This window comes from Chiloscyllium punctatum, chromosome 26, assembly GCF_047496795.1.
Source record: "Chiloscyllium punctatum isolate Juve2018m chromosome 26, sChiPun1.3, whole genome shotgun sequence".
Taxonomy (NCBI): Eukaryota; Metazoa; Chordata; class Chondrichthyes; order Orectolobiformes; family Hemiscylliidae; genus Chiloscyllium; species Chiloscyllium punctatum.
In genome coordinates, this window is record NC_092764.1 from 58718306 (window position 1) to 58742688 (window position 24383).

The window sequence follows — 24383 nt, forward strand, 5'->3', positions numbered from 1 at the left end:
CTATGGGTGTGGTGAGGGGAGGGGAGTAGGGGGTGTGTGGTCAAGTTCTCAATGTAACAGCATGTCACAGAGCTAAGTACTGCCAATAAGTACCAACAAAACAGACTGTAGAACAACAAATGGAAATTGCACTGCCACAAAGGTGGCTCAGTGGTTAGCACTGCTGCCTCACAACGCCAGGGACCTGGGTTTGATTCCACCCTCGGCTGACTGTCCGTGTGGAGCTTGCACATTCTCCCCGTGTCTGCGTGGGTTTCCTCTGGGTGCTCCAGCTTCCTCCCACTGTCCAAAAATGTATAGATAAGGTGGATTGACAGTGATAAATTACCCATGGTGTCACAGGGATGTGTAAACTAAATGGATGAGCCATGGGAAATAGGGGATAGGGCTGGGTCTGGGTGGTTTTCCCCTTTGGAGAGTCAGTGTGGACTCAATGGGCTGAATGACCTCGATTCAAACTGTAGGGATTCCATGACCTGCTAGCATTTGCTCTGTTCAAATAGCAGCTTTCCTAGTCTATGACAGCTTCTGAACATCTGCACAGATCTAATTCACAAACAGGGACAGTTATTTTAAAATCTCAAAAAATGAAGCTCCAGCTGACTATCCATTTGCTACGTCATCTGTCAGAATACTTTATACTTGATGAGTCATTCCAATGCTTTAAAGACAGTATTTAATGTGTGCTGATTTGCTTCTATTGAGGAGTTGTGATGTGTGGTGACCATTACCCATTTGTCCAGCAGGAGATATTGCACAGAGATAGGCCCAGCCTCTGCAAATGATGGTCTTTCCAGACATCACAATGCATTCTCTTTCTTGCACTCATACAGTCTTTAGGAGTCGTACAGGGTGACTATTACAGAGGATTTAAATTAACCTCCCACAATGATGAAATCACAAGAAACGTACTTCATCCAAACCATGTGAGGCTTACTGGATGGAATGAGTAAAGTTAAAATCACTGCAGTATCATCCCACTCCAGTAACTGGATTTCAACACTGCTCTGTTCAAACAGAAGAGGGTTCCATTGTATCATATAGTGTATTCAAAACATCATACTCTTCAAATACCATCTGCAGACATTAGATTAATATCAGTCCCGTCACAGTCACAGCATCCAATCTGATTTGCTGTCGGTTCAATTGTACTAAAAATAGTACAGTCTGTTCGTGGAAACTTTAATAGAATAAAGGTTGTGATTCCAGAAGGCAACATGGTCCCAACACATATGAAAAAAGGAGCTCACTTGTTCTGTTCAATTCACAACAGAGTGAGCAGGGTAAGCAGCTCCCAGCTTTCAAATCTCGTCCAGCAGTGGCTGCTCTCCAGCAGTGGACCATGCACAGCCCATTCCAACAGAAATGACAACAATTCATTTCAGAAGTGTCCAAAGAATGGCGATTTCTGCACTCAGATGGATTAGGATCTAAAATAAATTCTAGGAGGTGAAACGCAACCTAGAGTTTGGCACTGTCCCTTCACTTCATCGCCCTTGAAGCATTAGGATTACTATCTTCAAGAAAACATAGAAACTGTAGTTTGGCTTTTGATCCTTGAAACCACAGTAGAATATCATTTAGAATATTTATTTCATTAAATTAAACCATATCTTTGCAGAGTGTCATTGTGAAAATAACGACCAGAGTGTTTGATTGTTCACACTCAGTGTCGACAATATGAGATAAATACGGTTATAATTCTGAACATATAACTAAAGGAACAATATAAACAAAACATGCTATTTATTGGAATCTGCAAGTAATGATTCAACCTGTGGTGACTATTTGGCATCCCACCAGGAATCTATTTCACGTTTCCCATATACACCTCCTTCTCCCCATTCCCCACATTCACCTCCACATCATGGAAACAAAACCTTCAGCCTAACTTGTCCATGCTGAAAAGATATCCAAAATTAATCTATCCCATTTGCCAGCATTTGGCCCATATCCCTTCCTATTCATATACTAATCCAGGTGTCTTTTAAAGTTGTAATTGTACCAGCCTCCACTAGTTCCTCTGGCAGTTCATTCCATACACACAACATCCTCTGCATGAAAAAAAGTTATCCCTAAGATAACTTTCAAATCTTTCCCCTCTTACCCTAAACCTATAGAACATAGAACAATACAGCACAGTACAGCCCTTCAGCCCTCGATGTTGCGCCAACCTGTGAAACCGATCTGAAGCCCATCTAACCTATACTACTCCACTATCATCCATATATTTATCCAATGACCATTTAAATGCACTTAAAGTTGGCGAGGTTGGATAAGTACCAATACAGGTTTAAAAAGAGAATATCCTGTCAGTGAACATTCTTCGATTCCATATACTTCATTTGGGCGACACAGTGGCTTAGTGGTTAGCAGCCTCACAGTGCCAGGGACCTGGGTTTGACTCCAGCCTTAGGTGACTGTCTGTGTGGAGTTTGCACATTCTCCCCGTGTCTGTGTGGGTTTCCTCCCACAATCCAAAGACTGCAGGTTAGGTAGATTGGCCATGCTAAATTGCCAATAGTGTTCAGGGATGTGTAGGTAAAGGGTAAGTGTAGAGTAATGTGAAATGGGTCTGGGTGGGTTACTCTTCGGAGGGTCAGTGCAGACTTGAAGGGCCTGTTGCCATGCTGTAGGGATTCTATTCTACTACTATTGCAGGCAGGGCTTTCCACGCCTTTACTACTGTCTGAGTAAAGAACCTACCTCTGACATCTGTCCTATATCTATCACCCCTTAGTTTAAAGCTATGTCTCCTCATGCTAACTATCACCATTCGAGGAAAAAGCTCTCACTGTCCACCCTATCTAATCCTCTGATCACCTTGTACGCCTCCATTAAGTCACCTCTTAACCTTCTTCACTCCAACAAAAACATCCTCAAGTCCCTCAGCCTTTCATCATAAGACCTTCCTTCCATGCCAGGCAACATCCTGGTAAATCTCCTCTGCACCCTTTCCAATGCTTTCATGTCTTTTCTATAATGCAGTGACCAGAACTGCATGCAATAATCCAAGTGCCGCCCTCCAGTTTTGGACTCCCCTACCATGGGGAAAGACCCTGTCCACTCACCCTATCCATGCCCCTCATGATTTTATAAACCTCTATCAGGTCACCCCTCAGCCTCCGGTGCTTCAGGAAGAACAGCCCCAGCCTGTTCAGACTCTTCCTATAGCTCAGATCCTCCAACCCTGGCAATATCCTTGTAAATCTTCTCTGAACCCTTACAAGTTTCACAACATCCTTCCTATACCAGAGAAACCAGAGTTGAATGCAATATTCCAAACGTGGCTTAACCAATGTCCTATACAGCCACAACATGACCTCCCAACTCCTTTAGTCAATGCTCTGCTCAATAAAGGCAAGCATATCAAACACTTCCTTCACTATCTAGTCTACCTGCGACACAATTTTCAAGGAATTATGAACCTGCACACCGAGGTCTCTTTGTTCAGGAACACTTCTCAGGAATTTACTATTAAGTGTATAAGTTCTGCTTGGATTTGCCTTTCCAAATACAACACCTCACATTTATCTAAATTAAACTCCATCTGCCGCTCCTCAATTCCCTACAGTCAGTACATTACTGACCACGTGTCAGACTTGGAACATATCCCCCACATTCAAGCCCTTCTGTGCCTGCCCACAATAAGGGTGGCATGGTGGCTCAGTGGTTAGCACTTCTGCCTCACAATGCCTGGGACTTGGGTTAAATTCCAACCTTGGATGACTGTGTGTGGAGTTTGCACATTCTCCCTGTGTCTGCATGCGTAAGTATATGATAGGGGAATGGGCCTGGGTGGGTAACTTTGGAGGGTTGGTGTGGGCTTGTTGGGCCGAAGGGCCTGTTTACATACTGTCGGGATTCTGTGATATACCTTCCCCTTGATCACTATACTGCCTCAGTAGTACTGCTACAACTCACAGTTGTACCCTACCCTACCAGTGCTCCAAGGCCTCATATATAAACAGCACCCAGTACTTTATATTTAGATAACATATTCCTGGAGCAGTAAATGTGAATGATTGAATAAATAATGAGAAACACTGGATGGTGAATTGGCAATATAGAACTCTGCTAAACATGGGTTGCTGCTGAACTGGAAGTAATCAAGATTGAACGGAGTTTTATTTATATCACTTAACTAGTAATGATGAATAAAAAGGCAGAGAATTTATTACCCATACTCTCCACCCCCAACCAACCTGCATGTGAATACATTGTTCAAGAGCTCTATTGATTACAATTGATCGGTGACAGTGAGGGTCAGTCGTGAGAAATTAAACGTAGTCTTAGACCATGAGGAAACAGGTTTGTTACTGTGAGAGAAAATTAAATCCTTTTGTAACTGGACAGCAAGAAACAAACACACTGTGAATCATTCACATTTTCAACAATCGTGTTGCGCTTCTGTTCAGGTTTAAAAACATTCTAATTTTTTTGTGAGCAGTTGAACTTATGAAATGGAGGGGCCTTTGTGCAAGGGGGTGGAATTTAAAAAGAAATCTAGTGTCAATATTGAGCGCAGACGCAATACGGATTGAATCCTTCCGTAATATTTCACAACAGTGCCACAATATTGGAAGGGCTTTCTCAGTCTCCACAAGTTTGATAGAAACTGAATGTAAAGCTGCAGGCTGCCAAACTGAGGACTTCTGACTAGCAGTCGCTTGGCAGGACTGAGCTTGAGTATTGCCAATAAGACTAAACAGGTTACTAAGGCTTTTCATCTTGCACTCTTCGAGATAAACACAAGACTGTCACATATCAAACAATCCCAACTATTTATGCCACTGGAGAAACGAGGTGCTGATTAATTTGACGAGTTGACTCCAATTAGCTGACACATGAACTCCCAGTCTTGCGGCTATCCAAACTCTATTCATGTAAAACTCAAGTGAGAGAGGACACTTTCATCTCATCGATTTAGCACAGCACACACACACATATATACATAGAATTGCAACTAGGTAGCTGGTAGAACGACCTTGCCTTTTCCTGTTATATCTATTGTTAAAATACAGGATCCTGACAGGTACAATATGTATAAAACATGTCTGACTTACAGCAAAGTAATTGGAGTTAGGAATTAATGTCAAAAATTGAGAAGCTCACCTTCCAGTCAGGAGGTAACTGTGCACCAAAGCCCAGGGCTGGAAACATCTTGTCACTGTGGTATGCCAGAAGGAAGGATGAAAGGGAAAAGAAAACAATAGGTTTTTTTTCTTTCAATTACATTAAGAATTCTAACAGTTCTTTCCAGAGCCAATTATTTGTGACGATCAGTGGCACATAAAATATCTTAATTGCCAGAACTATCAACAATCTTAAAGGGATTGATATATAAAATTCAAATGTCACATGACTGATAATATACAAGATAGTGTATAGAAAAATATATAAAATTTGTCTCCATTATCTAATAGTGTCTCCATTATCTAATAGTAGCAATGAAAACAATTCCAAAAGGATCACATATCTTTAATGGCTTAGTGAGGGAAGAAATCTATTTAGCAAACATTTGCTATTCAACATTGAGTTGAATTATGGTTCCAGGGTTTCATTCCAATATATATAAATATTGCCTCAGGCAGAAAAAGTCTTGAATCGAGGCAGAATGTCTGCAATCCTTAATTTATACTAGCAATCCTTACACTTAAAAAAAACAATCAAACAGCTGGAGGGCTGTCTTGTGATGGATGATTTCCATAAAATTAAATTCCTGTAGCTTTACTGACAGGCAGGAATCTTAATACGGACATCAAGGCTCAACTCTAGTAAATTCCAACATTTAAAAGGCATCTGGATGGGTATATGAATAGGAAGGGTTTGGAGGGATTTTGGCTGAGTGCTGGCAGATGTGACTGGATTGGTTGGAGAGCTGGTCGGCATGGACGAGTTGGACTGAAGGGTCTGTTTCCATGCTATGACTCTATTATGATAATATTATGGAAGTGCCAATCTGTTGATGTTTAGGACAAATGTATCACATGTTGTGCAAATTAAAGATGTGGATTATCATAACAAGCATCACTCAAGATCACCCTCGCTAATATCAAAATATTATCAAAACTTGATGTAGCACCAAATGTTTTAATTAGTCAGATTAAGGGTGTGCTTTTGACAGGCCTCTGTGGTGGTTAGTCTCTGGCATGGCAGAAGCACGTGGCACCACGAGGAAGATTAGCATATGTGACACAGCCAATTGGGAACAGAGAGGGTGGCATGGGATAGGTGATGGTGGGACAGGGCAGGTAGTGAGGACAAAACAACTGAAAATGAGGGGTGACCATCCACAAAGCTAGCCTGATGAGAGAGATTGTCTAACTAGGAATGACAAGGGTGCCATGGGAATAGTCTGGGAGAGAAGGAAAGGAATAGGATGCAGAAATGGCATAACAGAAATGGCATGCGAAGGACTGAGTGACATGAGATGAGGATGACATGAGTGGGAGGTGGCGGCTTGGCAGAGGTCGACAGAATAATGTTTGTTTAAGTCTGGCAAGAAAAGACAATTCACTGATATAACCGATGATTAAAAAGCTGTTCTTTGTGCTTGAAACAAAGAGTCACTTGATTTGAGTGAAAATGTTTCAGAGAAATTCCCCGGGGTATTGAGACAATAGGCCAGTGGTGAGTCCATAGGCTAAGAAGATGCCAACAGTTCACACCCTCTGAAGGTTATACCCATGTTAAATGCCAACAGCCAGGCACCTCAGGAATTTTGACTGCGACTTTCACTCCCTGATTGGGAATGCAGAGACTCAGGCTCTGCAAATCCGAGCAAGGAATAAGTGCCATGGAAGGTTGGAGTTTTGTTCTAAGGTGGCAGATTTCCTCAGGAAGTGGGCAGAGAGATCTCGGAAGGACAGTAGACCCTGGTGGTTGTGGGCTGGTTCCAGAGTTGCTTCCATGCCTGTCCTGACATTTTCACCAAGATAGAGAGTCTTGCTATTGTGGCCAAACTCTGAGCTTAGACTGAAGCAGTTATAATATTGCTACAAGGATTGAATCCTGAATAAGGCCAAGTACTGAACAAGGTAGTTGTAAACATGCAGTTTCCAAACAAAAAGAATGTTTACTCCTCAAATCAAACTGAATTCATCAGAAACAAAACTGAGTTTTCGGAAACAGTTCCTGATTAGACTTTTATAAACTGCTTTAAACAACACACAACACTAGACTTAATGGAAGTCATCTTTATATTTGGTTTCACACATGAACAGTTTTATGTAGGTTTCTTCAGAATGAAAAGTCTAGATTCTGTTCAAAACTTTGGTAAAATAAACATGAGAATTCCTGTACTTCAGGAAGAGCTGTCACAATAAAGATATTAACTTGACCGCAAATGTTCTGCAGGTCTCCCTGTGAGTGACCTAGAAGATATATTGAGTGATATGAAGGAGTCAATGGGAGTGGAACTGTTGCTCAACTAACAATCCAGAGACCCAGGTACTGTTTGAATCCCACCACGACACATTTGAATTGTGGAATTTGAACTGAACACAAACAAAATCTGGAATGAAAAATCTGATGATGACCATTGTCAATTGTCATTAAAAACCTTTCTGGTTCACAGACATCCTTTGAGCAAGGCAATCTGCTAACCTTACCTGGTCTGGCCTATGTGTGTCTCCAGACCCAAAGCACTGGTATAGCAAGCTACTAAATTGTATCAAACCACTAAAAGGTCTCAAAAGAGGAATGGAATTGGATGAACCAAATAGCATTGACTATGGCATGGGAAATAATAACGGTAAGCTCAGAAATATTAACCCTGCAAAGTCCTCCTTACCAACATCTGGTGGGGGAGGTGCCAAAATTGGGAGAACAGCAGTCTCCTTGGTTGTGTCCTGTGCCATTGGCAGATAAGAATGGCCACCACATGGTCCTTGTGGAGACAAAGTCCCAATTTCACATTGAGATGAACTTTCAACAGTTCCTTTCTCCAAGGTGTGAAGGCAACAGTGACTTCTACAAACTGGAAGTCACTGTGTTGACATGGTGATCAGTGTGCTCAGACCCTCCAAGACACTTTAGAGTGGTCATACTGGTTAGAGGAACATTGTTCTTCATTATGTCGTGTGGTACCAATCTGGTGCTAAATGGGATAGACTTAGAAAAGATCTAGGAATGCAAGACTGGGCATCCATGAGGTGCTGTGGACCATCAACAAAATTGTACTCCAGCACAATCTGCAACCTCAAGGCTTGGTATATCCCCCAATCATTACCATCAAACGACAGGATCAATGGAGAGTGCAAGAGGATATGCCAGGAGCTACACCAGGTATGAAAATAGTGTTAACCTGGTGAAGCCTCCAAACAAGGACTACTTGCATGTCAAACAGCATTAGCAACAAGTGACAGACACAGCTAAGTGATCCCACAATCAACGGATCAGTTCTAAGCTCTGTGGTTCTGCTACATCCAGTTATGAATGGCGATGGACAATTAAACAACTCACTGGAGGAGGAGGCTCCACAAATCCTCAACGATGAAAGAGCCCATCAGTGCAAAAGATAAGGCTGAAGCTTTCGTAGCATTCTTGAGCCAGAAGTGCGGAGTGGATAATCCATCTCAGCCTCCTCCAGTGGTCCGCATTATCATAGATGTCAGACCTGAACCAATTCAATTCACTCCACGTGATGTCAAGAAATGGTTGCAGACACTGGATACTGCAAAGGCTATGGGCCTTGACAACACTCTGACAATAGCATTGAAGACGTATGCTCCACAACTTGCCGCTCCCCTAGCCAGGCTCTTCAAGTACAGTTACAACACCGGCATCTACCTGACAATGTGGAAAATTGCCCAAGTATGTCCTATACATAAAATGCAGGACAAATCCAACCCAGCCAATTACCACCCATCAGTCTACTCTCAGTCATCAGTAAAGTGATGAAAGAAGTGATCAACAGTGCTATCAAGCAGCATCTTCTCAGTAATAACCTGCTCAGTGATGCCCAGTTTAGATTGCACCAGGCATTCAGCTTCTGAGCTCATTACAGTCTCATTACACGGATAAATAGCTGAATTCAAGAGGTGAGGTGAGACCGACTTAATATCAAGGCACGATTTGACCAAATGCTGCACTAAGCAGTCCGAGCTGGAGTCAATGGATATCGGGGGAAATTCTCCATAGGCTGGAGTCTCACCTGGCATATAGGAAGATGATTGTTCATGGCAAGTCATTTCAGCTCCAGGACATCTCTGCAGGAGTTCCTCAGGTTAGCACGCTAGGCCCCAGCATCTTCAGCCGCGTCATCAATAACCTTCCCTCCATCATAAAGTGAGAAGTGGGGATGTTCGCCAATAACTGAACAATGTTCAGCACAATTCACCACTCCTCAGATGCTGAGCAGTTCATGGTTAAATACAGCAAGACCTGGACAAAATGCAGGCTTGGACTGACAAGTGGCAAATATCATTTACACCACAAAAGAGCCTAGTAAAGATGATCTCCAACAAGACAGAATCTAGCTATTAGCCTCAGCATTCAGTGGCATTGCCACCTCTGAATCCCCCACTATCAATATCCTGGGGAGTTATCATTAACCAGAAACTGAATTGAACTTGCTATATAAATATAGCTACAAGAGCAGGTCAGAGGCTTGGAATCCTGCAGCGAGTCACACCTCCTGACTCCCAAAGTCTGTCCACAATCTACAAGGCCTATGTCAGGAGTGTGATGGAATACTCCCTACTTAGGTGGATGGGTGCAGCTCCAACAACACTCAGGAAACTTTACATCATCCAAGACAAAGCAACCCACTTGATCAACACTGCATCCATAGATAGCAACTCCTTCCACCACCAATGCTCAGTAGCAGCAGTGTGTACTATCTATAAGGTGTCCTGAAGAAAGTCAAAAATCCTTAGACAGCAGTTTCCAAATCCACAGCCTCTACAGTTTAGAAGGATGAGGACAACAGATACATGGGAACATCACCACCCGCAAGTTCCCCTCCAAGTCTTTTAGTATTCTGCCTTGAAAGTATTAATTAATTGATTGCCATGAGTACAGTGAAAAGCTTTGACAGGTCACAGTAAGCACGTGTGTACAGATCAGAGGTTGGAAAAGACTTAGACAGAGGCATACAGATTACATTGCACAGGGCATGCACTAAGCAAGATCAACATTAACAAGATCAGCTTTATTTGAGGTCAGAGAGTCCACACAGCAGTCTAATAACAGCAGCTAGGTAGAAGCTGTTCCTGAACCTGCCGGTGTGTGTGTTCAGGCTTCTGTGTCTTCTGCCTGACGGAGAGGTTGTAGGAGATCATTACCAGGGTGTGATGGGTCTTTGATGGTGTCGGCTGGCTTTCCACAGCAGTTGTTTCTTCATTGTTGCTGGGTCAAAATTCAAAACCCCCTCTTTAACAGCGCAGTGAGTGTCCCTACACCAAACCGAGTAGTTCAAGAAGGTTGCTCAGCATTACCATCCCAACTGCAGTTAGGGGAAGAGCAACAAATGCTGGCTTGTTCAGCAAAGTCCACGTCCCATAAATGATATGAAAAAACATTTTTGCCATTTCACTGTTTACTTACAAAAAAACAGAAGTAGCTGGAAAAGCTCAGCAGGTCTAGCAGCACCTGTGGAGAGAAATCAAAGTTAACGTTTCTGGTCTGGTGACCCTTCATCAGAAGGGTTTGAGGCAGGGTCACTGGTCTCGAAATGTCAACTCTGATTTCTCTTCACAGTTGCTGCCAGACCTGCTGAGCTTTTTCAGCTACTTCTGTTTTTGTTTCTGATTTACAGCATCTGCACACCTGTCAGTTCTTATTTACTGTTTACTTACTTTCACTATAAAGGGGATAAGAGCACTACAGCCCTTCCTTTCTTTCAGTCTGACCTTCATGACATATGTTTTACAGTTACTCTTATGGGACTGAAGAGAAATCAGTTGAATTGTAATATGAAGTTGCTCATATAAAATGCTTCTTTATGGTCACAGGGTTACTCTGAGAGAGAACGGCAAATCAGGTTTATTAATCAATTGATCATAAAAATATTGAACAAACCCTTCAAAAAGTGAGCATCAGTTACTATAGAAACGGACATGTGGTTGCTAGGGGGGGGGGCCAATGGACATGACTACATTTCATTTTTAAGATTCTAAAAAGGAAAGAAAATATTGTTTCCCCTCTTCCCCTGCTGTCCCAGGTCAAGATTCACGTTTGGCATCAGTTTGCTCGGAGTGTTGGAACTTTGACCATTCCCGTGTGCAGAAGGGCTTCCAAATAATTTCCCGAGTGAGCATGACAACAGGGGTCCCCACTGAAGCTTGTGGAGAATCTATTCATAGTCCTGGTGATGTGGTTTTGGAAAGGAAGTACTTTGTTTCAAAGCCGCTCCATGAAATCACGGCCATTTGTAAATGAAAGCCTTGACTGTCATGAATCAACTGCAACCTCACAGAGGCAATCAGCTGGAAATTACCCCCCGGAAGCGGGTGTTTGGCCTGACATCTCCTGATTTGGTAGCTATCCTGGATATGAGCTGTAGTCCTAATCCCTTGTCCTCAACTGCTCCATTATTTTCTTTGCCTTTAACAGTTCCTTCAGTGTCAGACATGGTTCATTAGGTGGCACCCTCCACCTCTAAATCATAGAGATTAACATTCAAACCCCCCTTCCAAAATCTGAGTTCAAAAGTCTGAGGCAGTTTTTTGTCGCCAATACAGAAACAAAAGAAACCCTGCATTTATACAGCCCATGCATGACCACACATTGCTCCAAAACACCTTACAGCCAATGAAGAACTTTTAAAGTATAACACAGAACCTTAATTAGCCAAATGAGATTGGGTGGGTACTATTTCGTTTGGATAATTGATTATTCAGTTAATTGATTCAATATCTCTCCTCTGGGGCTTGGAGTTTTCAGAAGTTTCCTTTATCCTCACTCTGTCTCAGAGCTTGTTTCTGAGCAGAGACACACTTGTATGGAAGGGACCTGCAGCAGTGCTTAAGCCCCTTGCACCCCTCCCCCATCAGTTTAATGGGATTGACACAGCAAACACTTACTAAATCTGCTCCCCATTCAGGAGAAGAAGCAGCAGCACGAGCCCCCTTCCCCCACAACCCCGTCCAACCCCACCCCCCCAATCATGTCCCCATCTGGCCCATCCAAACCCTCCCACATTCGCCCCCCAACCCTGTCCAAACCCTCCCCCCATCCGCGCCCCCAACCCTGTCCAAACCCTCCCCCATCCGCCTCCAACCCTGTCCAAACCCTCCCCCCATCCGCGCCCCCAACCCTGTCCAAACCCTCCCCCGTCTGCCCCCCCAACCCTGTCCAAACCCTCCCCCCATCCGCGCCCCCAACCCTGTCCAAACCCTCCCCCATCCGCCTCCAACCCTGTCCAAACCCTCCCCCGTCTGCCCCCCCAACCCTGTCCAAACCCTCCCCCCGTCCACCCCCCAACCCTGTCCACACCCTCTCCCGTCCACCCACCAACCCTGTCCACACCCTCCCCGTCCGCCCCCCCAACCCTGTCCAAACCCTCCCCCGTCCACACCCCCAACCCTGTCCACACCCTAACCTCGTCTGCCCTCCCCAACCCTGTCCAAACCCTCACCCCGTCCACCCCCCAACCCTGTCCACACCCTCCCCTCGTCCACCCCAACCCTGTCCAAACCCCCCCGTCCGCCCCCAACCGTGTCCAAACCCTCCTCGTCCGCCCCCCGACCCTGTCCAAGCCCTCCCCCCGCCCGCCCCCCAACCCTCTCCACATCCTCCCCCCCCGTCCACCCCCCCTACCCTGTGCAAACCCTCCCCAGTCCATGCCCACGACCCTGTTCAAACCCTCCCCAGTCCGTGCCCCCGACCCTGTCCAAAACCTCCACCCATCCGCCGCCACAACCCTGACAAAACCCCGCCCCCATCCGCCCCCAACCCTGTCCAAACCCTCCCTCGTCCACGCCCCCGACCCTGTCCAAACCCTCCCCCCGTCCGCCCCCGACCCTGTCCAAGCCCTCCCCCCGCCCACCCCCCAACCCTGTCCACATCCTCCCCCCGTCCACCCCCCTACCCTGTCGAAGCCCTTCCCCCGCCAGCCCCCAACCCCGTCCACATCCTCCCCCCGTCCACCCCCCCACCCTGACCAAACCCTCCCCCGTCCACCCCCCCAACCCTGTCCAAAACCTGCCCCTGTCTGCCCCCCAACCCTGTCCACACCCTCCCCCGTCCTCCCCTAACCCTGTTCAAACCCTCCCCCCATCCGCCCCCCCAATCCTGTCCAAACCCTCCCCCCGTCCTTCCTCCAACCCTGTCCAAACCCTCCCCCCGTCTACCCCCCAACCCTGTCCAAACCCTCCCCTGTCTGCCCCCAACCCAATCCAAACCCTCCACCATCCTCCCCCAACTCTGTCCAAACCCTCCCCCATCTGCCCCTAACCCTATCCAAATTGTCCCCCCGTCCGCCCCCCAACCCTGTCCAAACTCCACCCGTCCTCCCCCAACCGTGTCCAAACCCTCCCCCATCCACCCCCCAACCCTATCCAAACCCTCCACCGTCCTCCCTCCAACCCTGTCCAAACCTTCCCTCCGTCCACCCCCCCACTGTCCACCCCCCCACCTTCCGCACCCCCGCTCGCTACCTCCCCCTCACTTGCCACGGCAGCCAGACTGGACACCAACAGTAAGACTGGAGCTGCCTTTGGGGGGGTGAGTCTCAAAATAGCATGCGCATGGGGAAGGGGGTTTTAGGGTACACCTCTGTGTAGAACTCCAGGGAAAGTGTGGGGGGAGAGAGAGAGAGGGCAGGCGGTCAGTTAATTGGAGCCAGTGTATGGGCTCCTGTCGATGTCCAGGACTGTTCTCGGCAGCACTTCAGTAAGCCAGGTTCATTTTTAATTATTGTAAACAAAAGACACAATCAGTGTTGAAACATCTCTTTGATGTAATGTTTCTATTGGGAGTTTGAGATCTTCTTCGGATAATCCGAAATTTGGATAAATGATATTCGGATAATCGCGGGTCCTCTATAATTGTTTTAATCTAAGAAACACTGCAGCCAATTGCTGCACAGTGAGCTCCCACAGACAGCAATCTAATGATGAGCCATGAGTCAGTTTTCGTGATGTTGACTGGGGATAACTGTCAGCCAGGACACTCCCCTGTTCTTCAGTAAAATAGTGCCAAGCAATTGTATGGAACGAGGCTGCAATTTAACATCACATTCAGAAGAGGTTACCACCAACAGTGCAGAACTCCCTTAACGGACTGTCAGCCTCGATTTGATTTCATTAATCTATTCCTACAGACCGACACAGTTTCTGCTTCGAATACGAGCTTTGGTAGTATATCCCACAGTCTCCTAGCCATCCTTGTGTGTGGATTTCTGCTGTTCTCTGGCCTAAATCTTTTATATTTAATTTTCTTTTAATTATCCATTTACTAGGATGCTCAAACATTGGAAACAATCATGCTCCATCTACGCTGCATCATCCTGCTGTAATTTTAAATCTACCTTTCAAACTTTTCATGTCTTTACTACTTAGAGTCATAAAGCTGTACAGCACGGAAACAGGCCCTTCGATCCAACTCTCCCATGCCGACCAGATAAGCTAAACTGATCTAGTCCCATTTGCTAGCACTTGGTCCATAACCTTCTAAACCCTTCCTAATCATATACCCATCCAGATGCCTTTTTCATGTTGTAACTGTACCAGCTTCCACCGTTTCCTCTGGCAGCTCATTCCATACATGCACCACCCTCTGCGTGAAAAAGTTGCCCCCAGGTCCCTTTTAAATCTTTCCCCTCTCATCTTAAGCTCTCCTACCCTGGGGAAAAGACCTTGGCTATTCACCCAATCCATGCCCCTCATGATTCTATAAATCTCTATCTGGTAATCCTCAATCTCTGAAATTCTAGGCCCCCGGCTATTTAGATTCTCTATAGCTCAAACCCTCCAACTAGGGCATCATCCTTTTCAGAACCCCTTCAAGTTAAACAACATCTTTCCTATAGCAGGGAAACCAGAATTGAATGCAGTGTTCCAAAAGTGGCCTAACCAATGTCCTGTACAGCCACAAAATGACCTCCCAATTCCTGTACTCAATGCTCTGACCAATAAAAGCAAGCAAACCAAACACCTTCCTCACTATCCTGTCTAACTGTGACTATACCTCCAAGGAACTATTAACCTGCACACCAAGGTCTCTTTGTTTAGTAACACTCCCTAGGAACCTACTATTAAATATATAAGTGCTGCCCGGATTTGCCCTACCAAAATACAATGCCTCACATTTATCTAAATTAAACTGTGTCTGCCACGTCTTGACTCGATGGCTCATCTGATCTGTTATAAGCTGAGATAACCTTCTTCACTATCCACTACACAAACAATTTTGGTGTCATCTGCAAATTTACTAACCATACCTCCTCTATTCACATCTAAATCATTTGCTTCAATGACAAAAAGCAGTAAGCCTTGCACTGATCCTTGTGGCACACTGCTGGTCACAGGCCACTCTGAAAAGCTACCCTCTACCACCGCCCTTTCTCTTCCACCTTCAAGCCAAGTGGTGGATTGCCCCATTGTGTCCAGGGATGTGCAGGCTGGGTAGATTAGCCATGGGAAGTGCAGGGTTATAGGAGTGAGGTGGGTCATGCTGAGATGCTCTTTGAAGGGTCGGTGCAAACTTGATGGGCTGAATGGCCTCTATCTGCATTGTAGGGGTTCTATAAGGAGGACCATGTATGTAATAAATTTAATCGCTTATCTGTACTTCTATATTTCATGAATTTTTCCCTTTGTCAATGTTCACCCATAGCCTTATGACCAAGAACTGTGCAATTTGTAGATGACAGGTGGGTAACACCATAGAGGAGAACGACCATGTGTTTTACAGCACTATCACCAAATGTTTGCAAAGCTGGGTTACCTTTAGCAGGCATTACTTCTGAGCAATCCAAAGCAGCTTTCCAGTTCTCCCCTCCCGACAGCACCTTCCCTTCCTGAGGTTGGTTAAATCAGGCTACAGATCAAACCCAAGACCGGTGTGCTTTGCCATAGCTCAGCTCAGAGTGGGAAAAGCCCCGCAAATTGTGTTTTCTATTCAGCAACACCATTGTGCAGAATCTGATGCTAGCAGATGCTAGTTACAGCAGGAAGCATTGTTGCGAGATACAGAGGAAGTTCAACTCAGAGGTAAATGGAAAACAATATGTGTTAAAACCACTTAAAACACTTGCTGCACAAAGTCACAGAACATAGAATTGTAATCAGGCCGACAAAATATCTCTGCTAACAGATACAAGATTGGGGATGAAGCTAATGCTAAACGACACCTCTTTCTAGTTTATTTTTGAAGCTATAAACTCGTATGATCATATGTCAGGTCTCAGTGTTGAAAATGTTCAACATCAATCTACATCTAAGCCCTGTGGGTGAGAAAACGGGCACACATTTTCTGACCACAACAAGTGCCCTTAAAATAATAGCTTCCAGTTGTGGGTGTGCAGTCAATACCCACAGAAAACGTGCACATCATGTACACCATCTAACAACAACTTCTATTTATATGGCACCTATAAAATTAAAACATTTTCAGGCTTTTTGCTGCCACCTCATTTATTGCGTGTCCTTAGTTGCCCTTGAGAAGGTGGTGAGCTGGCTTTTTGAAGCATGGCAGTTCACCTGCCATAGGTACCCCCACCTTTAGGGAGTGAATTCCAGGATTTTGACCCAGTGACACTGGAGGAACAGTGATATTTTTAAATCAGGATGGCGAGTGGATTGGAGGGGAGATTACAGGCCGTGTTGTCCCCATGTATACAGTGCCCTTGTCCTTCTAGATGGAAGTGGTTGTGAGTTTGGAAGGTACTGTCTAAGGATCTTTGGTGAATGTTTGCCGTTCGCCATGTAGACAGTGTACACTGCTGCTCCTGATTGTCAGTGGTGGAGGGAGTGGATGCTTGTGGATGTGATGTCAATCAAGCGGACTGCTTGGTCCTGAATGGTGCTGAGCTTCATCAGTATTGTTGGAGCTGCACTCATTCAGGCAAGTGAGGAATATTACATTGCAGTCCTGCCTTGTGCCTTGCAGATGATGGACAGGCTTTGAGAAAAGTCAGGTGGTGAGTTATTCGCTGCAGTACTCCTAGCCTCTGACCTGTTCTTGTAGCCACTGTGTTTATGTGGTGAGTCCAGTTGCGTTTCCGATCAATGGTCACCACCAGGATGTTGACAGTGAGTATTCAATGATGGCAACACCATTGAATCTCATGGGGTTAGATTGGTTCTTATTTGAGGTGATTATTTCCTGGCATTTCTGTGGTGAAAATGTTACCTGCCGCATGTCAGTCCAAGCCTGGATATTGTTCAGATCTTGTTGCATTTGAACATGGATTATGTCACTGAGCTAGGAGTCGGGAATGGTGCTGATTATTGTGGAATCATCAGCAAACATCCCCACTTTGGAGCTTATAATGGAGGGAAGAAGGATGGAGAAGTAACTTCTATCAGGAAATAGATAAGACACCAAAGAATTAGAGGCGTGGGGTTGGATGAGATTATAGAAATAGGAAGGTGGCAGGGCCTTGGATGGATTTGAAAACAAGGGCAGAAATTTTAAGACTGGGGCAAAGATAGATAATGAGGTAGGAACAGGCAGTTTTAGTGATGGTTATCAGTATGAGGGCTGAACCTCGTCCTGGGGTAAAGTGTGACACCAAGTTTGCAAACAGACTGGCTTAAACCCAAATTGTTGCCAGAGACAAGAATGGAGTTGGTAGCTTGGGAATGGAAGATGGAGCAGGAACAAAAAAAAACAGCTTCGGTCTTCTCAATGTTTAATTGGGAGACAATTTCTCCTCATGTCAGATAAGCAGTCTGATAATTTAATCACAAGAGAAGTTGAGAGGGTGGTGATGGTGATTTAGAATTGGTTACATGGATATACCCGGCTTATATGTAAAAATTATGACTGTGCTTCTAGACAATGCCATGATGGTAGTGTGTAGCATGAAACAGGAGTGAATGTGCAATGTCTATTTGATGTCAGCACGCCCAGATTGGAGTTCAACATTCCAACCAACGTTCTTTCTTAACTTCACAACCATGTATTCAACGGCATCAAGTACTCCCTACCATTGCTATTTAAAGAGATCATCAAATTAACTTACAAATTAATTGCTGGTTGATTACTTCTGATTGTTGCCTTGATGTGACAAGTGTTTGTAACTTCCTATTGTTGTTTTAAATTGCTGATGTTTACAGGGAGCCGTGTGGCAGCTGCTGAAGAACTATTTGTTGAACTTCAAGATTTCTGCATTAATCAGTTACTTCCAGGCAGGAGGGCACAAGTAGGCATTCCCTTTAAAATATGACTCAGCATGACTCAGAGAATGAGCAGAGGGCATGCAGAACAGGGCAGGCGGCTTGAAGGAGGCGGATTGGCAAAGGGTTCTCAGCAGGGAGACCATATCAGTCAGAGAGTCATCCTCCTATTGGAACAGTGTGCCACACCTGCTCTTTCTGGATGGACATCCTTATGCAATCTACCACATCCTATTGTAGAACAAGACAAGGACTACACAGCTTGTGGCAACAAAGGTCACTGTGATCATGGATTTGATTTGATTTAGTTAATTATTGTCACATGTACCTAGATACAGTGAAAAGTTTTGTTTGTGTGCTGTACAGGTAGATCAAATTTAATGTTGCTCTCACTCTTTGTGCACCTCCTTTGCAGGCATAACATTCGCTCTTGTTCGATCACCCCTACGCATCTTGTTGAGGTCCATTCAGAAGTCTGATAACAGTGTGGAAGAAGCTGTTCTTGAATCTGTTGGTATGTGTATTTAAGCGTTTGTATCTTCTACCTCTTGGAAGAGGTTGGGAGAGATTATAACCAGGGTGGAAGGGGCCTTTGATGATGTTGGCTGCCTTTCTGAGGCAGTGAGAAGTATAGATGGAATCAATGGATGGAAGGTTGGCTTCCGTGATGGACACCTCCTGTCACAACTCTCTGTAGTTGCTTACAGTCCTTGGTAGAGCAGTTGTCATATCAAGCCATGTTGCATCTGTCTGTTTCCAGGCCGCAACTGGAAACTGGTCTGAAGTCTCTGAGGCTGGCTATTCACATTTCACTCTCCCTCGCCATTGTGAGTGAGCCAGTAGCTGTGTTCTGTTTGTAGGATTCCCCATGCCATTGGCAGCATGGATATTGTTTTGTGGAGCCTAGAGTCATCTCTGTCTACAGTAGAACCAGAAGAACTCACTCCTTTACTGTCGAGCTGATGTGTGACCACAGACAGCAAATGGTGCTGATCACTGCCTGGGATCAGGACTGCAGTTACGATGCCTTCCTTCCACTGTGCCAGTGAAATTTGAGCCACCATAACAAAAAGGGGCAGCACAGTGGCTCAGTGGTTAGCACTGCTGCCTCACAGTGCCTGGGACCTGGGTTCAATTCCCGCCTCGGGCGACTGTCTGTGTGGAGTTTGCAATATTCTCCCCGTGTCTGCGAGGGTTTCCTCCGGGTGCTCCAGTTTCCTCCCACAATCCAAAGATGTGCAGGTCAGGTGAGCTGGCCATGCTAAATTGCCCGTAGTGTTAGGTGCATTAATCAGGGGTAAATGTAGGGTAGGGGAATAGATCTGGTTGATTTACTCTTTGGAGGGTCAGTGTGGACTTGTAGGGCCAAATAGTCTGTTTCCTGTAGGGGCTCAAATCTAATCTAAAACCAAAGGGTGGCTATTAGGTGGCAAGAGCTTTCTGTTGATGGCATGGTTCACGACTCAGATACACACATGAGCAACATTCTGACAATATGAGCCATGTTGCCCCACAAGATGTAGCAGAATTAATCACTGGCTTACTATAAGAACATTTCCACTTCCCTGGAGGAGGAGCCCTGATGTACAGAGTGGATGCCCAGATTCATGGTGGTCTGCCGAATGACGAATAACTTTGCTATCGTTAAGGGACAGGTCTTTACCATAAGCTACACAACTGAGGAGCTGGAGCACCATTCAGAGGAGGAGGAAGAGGAAGGGAAGAGGCAACAAAAATAGCTCCTTTCAGTCGAGGGAATGCCGGCATGTCTGTCCCTTCCTGGTTAGCTCCTGCTGCCTCTGTGTCCACTCCAGGTTGGTCTGTTCAAGAGAGGGAGGTGTGTTAGTGAGTGCAGTGCAATCTGTTGAGCTGAAGTGACTGTAATGATTGAAAAGGTGTCCACATGGACCAGCTGTGAAACATAGTCGTGAGGCGTACAGCAGGGGGGATGAAGTGAAGCATCTGAACGCTAGCCCTGAGCCTGGCTGACAGTGATTGGTAGTGGGTGAACGATGGGTTGTGGTGACATGAGCAGCAGCTGAAGCTTCCCGTGGCAATGGCAGATTATAACAACTGAGGCTGTGTTTGCTGACTCAATTACATATGTCCAGTCAATGAACAGCACTGAAGGCACTGGCTGGAAACTCAAATCATTCAAAGTGACTTGGGTGCTATCTGCACTTCAATCAACAGGTGGGATCAACTGCACATCACTCTCCCCCGGGCCCATCAACAAAGGCTTTTCAATTTAGCTCCTAACATGCTTCTATGAGCAATATCTGACAGGTGTAAATGCACAACTCTAGATTACATTCACCCCAACTGTAGATTAAATTTATCCCAACTCAGTTCCATACTATCTCCAACATAAGCTTTAAAGTATCTGCTCTGATCAAAGTTAAAAATCACACAACACCAGGTTATAGTCCAAAGGTTTAATTGGAAGCACTAGCTTTAGGAGCACTGCTCCTTCATCAGGTGGTTGGGGATCAACCCATTGATCAAACATAGGAGGGAGTTCATTAACTATTTAGCAGCAAAGAGCAATTCAGTGACGGGGCAATAATGCACATTTCAATCATAAATCTGCAGAACTGTCGGATTTTAGCTTAAAGAATGTCAGGTCAAAGCTTACAAAGGCTTCTTTTGATGAGTTTTCCCCACATTTCCAGCAGTTTCTCAAAACAATAAGTCAATATAAGATGTCTCTGGATAACCTGTTTCCAAAAACAAATCTGATGGATTTTCTTGATGAAGGGCTTTTGCCCGAAACATTGGCTCTCCTGCTCCTCGGATGCTGCCTGACCTGCTGTGCTTTTCCAACACCACCCACTCAACTCACTAGCTACTCACATACAATAGCTACAGAATGTACTGCATAGTTACTATTCAGCTTTCCTCTCCAGTGTGGCCTTTAGTACAGCATCAATGCTGTACGAACACTATCTTCAAGTTACTCTCTGACTCACCCACCATCTTGACGAGGGTATGTGTCAATAGCCCTTTATCACTGGGCTCATCTTGTGTGACTTCCCTACCAAAGTCATGATTGCAAAGACTGCAGCAGTCCACAGTGCTACCTCGCCAACTCCTTGTCAGAGTATGTGAGAAAGGGCAATGATTGCATCCTTGCCGGAGTCATGCATATTCTGAAAATAGATAAAAATAACACCCTTGTTTTTATGAAGTTCCTACCCCAGCGGAAACAACACCACAGACCACCAGCTATTCACATAAGCAAAGGCTTTGAGACACTTGAGCCGTGCCTCTGTTGTCACACTCTCAATTATGCAAATTTTGGTGTGACACGTTAAAAAGAGACAAAGAAATCTAATCATTACCAATCTGCAGGAAAACCCTACCCAGTAATTGAAAAAGCTTCTAATTATACTCCCAAATTACAATTAAGAAAGTGCTTCTTTCCTTCTGACCTCGACCCAATCTAAAGATCTGCTCGAAGTAACTGGCTTTTAACAGAATGCAAGGAGTCACGGGAATGATCCCCTGTAGCTTCAAAAAGGATGTATCAGATTATCTACAGCAGCAATTTAGTAGTTAAATAAAGCGTTGAACATTACATTTGTTAAATGCTCATGTATTTATAAAACGATGTACCCTTTGGGATCAGTTCTTTGGAAGATTTATCCAGAAGTCAGTATCTTTCTTTTTATTTAAGAAATCATTCTTTTGACAATCTAGTCCTGCTTCAAGTCAGCTTTAAATCGACAAAGGAACCATCTAGTGATCTGCTGCAGGTATGGGACGATACCGGTTCCAAAACTAAAAGCAAGAAGAATGCACTTATCACCGATCAAGTTTCCCTATTGCTAAAGCCTACAGTTTACTGAACTACTGAAGAGTGAATTTTATTTTCAGGTAAATGTTAAAAGGAGAACTCCAGTACTGAGGGGCTCCTCTCTTGTGGCATTACCCTATAACACAACCATAATCCTCATGAAACTATTTCTGATTTGACCTCCGGACTGTTTGGAGTTACGTGAGTCCACCAATGTTGAGAATTTGTTCATGGGATGTGGGCATGGCAGACTAGGCTAGCAGTTGTTGAAATTCATATCAATGTTTAGATCTCATGGATTAGATGGACAGAAATGGAATCGTGTTTCTGCGTTGCGAATGTGGATGTCAGAGCATCATTTGTGGAGTGCTGGAGTCCTTCCATGCTGTACATCTCTATGACTCTATGACTCTAACTCACACCAACTAAAATCATGTACCACCACTGTGCTTATTGATCTTAACTGCCTTCCAGGCCAATAATATCTTGACTTGACAATACTCACTTTTCACTCAAATCCTTCCACAGCCATTGCTGCAATCTCTTCCATGCCCAAAAGCCACAGAAATATCCAGGTTTCTCCAATTCTGGTTTCTTGCTCATGTCTTTCACCTATCAAAGCCTGCAGTGCTGGAGTTCTGCCTCACTTTCCTCCTTTAAGGGCAGAATATTGCCAACCTTCAACAACATGGGCCAGGCTGGGAAGATGGCAAATAAAAGCAAACGAGATGCCCAGTGAGGAGCTTCTCAATGTCATAGCAAAACGTTCCAATTTCCAACTGAGTGTTTAAAGATGAGAGGCCTGTTTGTGTGCATTAACATCTCATCATTACTTAACCTCACCTCATGAATATGCACAGTTTCCTTTTCTTCCATCCGCCACGTGGAAAATAGACACCGAGAATTCCCGACATGGAAGTCAGAGCGGATAATGAGCGACTTCAGCTGACTGCTTGCTCCTTCAGGTCTCCCAGACTTTGGACACTTGGCACCAACGTCTCAGGGAGGAAGTGAGGACTGCAGATGCTGGAGATCAGAGCTGAAAAATGTGTTGCTGGAAAAGCGCAGCAGGTCAGGCAGCATCCAAGGAGCAGGAGAATCGACATTTCGGGCATAAGCCTGAAGAAGGGCTTATGCCCGAAACATCGATTCTCCTGCTCCTTGGATGCTGCCTGACCTGCTGCGCTTTTCCAGCAACACATTTTTCAGCACCAACGTCTCAGTAATGGCCAATGGGCAGTGAGCACGTGCAGGACAATTTGCATGTACAGAGAGGGATCCAGCTCGTGGACTGGACCAGGCTGCATCTCAGTGACCCTCCCTTCCTTTGGTAGGGCTCACTCACTCTGTGCCTACTGGGATGCTCACAGCATCTCTGCCTTTCCTTGCTTTCTGGTACTATGTTCCGTCAGCTGCACCTTAAAGGCTCTCTGTACTTTTGTCTTTCCTTATCACAGACATAAAACTAAGCAGCCAGTCCTTGTTGTTAGCAATGATTAGTCAAGGGGGGTGGACATGTTGTTGTAGGATGCTGTGTGACATTGACCTTGCAGCCACACCATGGGGCAACAGTATACACAGCAAGCACACTGCACAGGCTTCAACTAAATGTCTGAACATCTAAGTGTAGTCCTCAGTCAAGTTAAGGGAGACTATAGTCAGTCAGCCAGGGGACCCTGGTACTGTCATTGTGTGATCACAGTGCAGTGGCTTGGGCACAGTCAGTCGTCCATTTAGGGGCAGTCAGAATCATGGGGTCCACATCGATCCTCTGAAGAGCAACTCACCCAGAACCATCCCACTACCCTATCCCTGTAACCCTGCATTGTCTATGGCTAATCCAACTGGCCTGCATGTCCCTGGACACTATGGAGTATGGTCAATCCACCTAACCTGCACATCCTTGGACTGTGGGAGGAAACCGGAGCACCCGGTGGGAACCCATGCAGACACGGGGAGAATGTGCAAACTCCACACAGACAGTTGTTCAAGGGTGGAATTGAACCTGGGTCCCTGGCAGTCTGAGGCAGCAGTGCTAACCACTGAGCCACCATGCCACCCATGTGATGGAGATTCATGCACTGGGAGGGCTGGAGGAGTCATCTGAGGAGGAGGAGGTTGAGGGAATATTGAAGGGAAGGAATACCACCTTCTGCATGATGGAGTACGATTACTTTGGGCACTACAAGCCAGTGTTGGTAACTGGGTTCCACCCTTAAATCTGTCTTCATTCAGTATTCGATATGTGGTATTTCTTGTGCAGCCTGAAACCTCATCTCACCGTGTTCCGTTCATCA

The 24383-nt window shown here is 45.2% G+C and overlaps 1 protein-coding gene across 2 annotated transcripts in view; it reads right to left on the reverse strand.

Moving 5' to 3' along the window:
* Positions 1–24383, reverse strand: part of cpne2 (copine II) — a 264882-nt gene that overhangs the window by 85823 nt on the left and 154676 nt on the right. For both annotated transcript variants that reach the window (XM_072547502.1, XM_072547503.1), the window contains one exon: positions 5116–5170. In XM_072547502.1, the coding sequence (XP_072403603.1) occupies positions 5116–5170 (55 nt within the window). The remainder of the gene's footprint in view (positions 1–5115; positions 5171–24383) is intronic.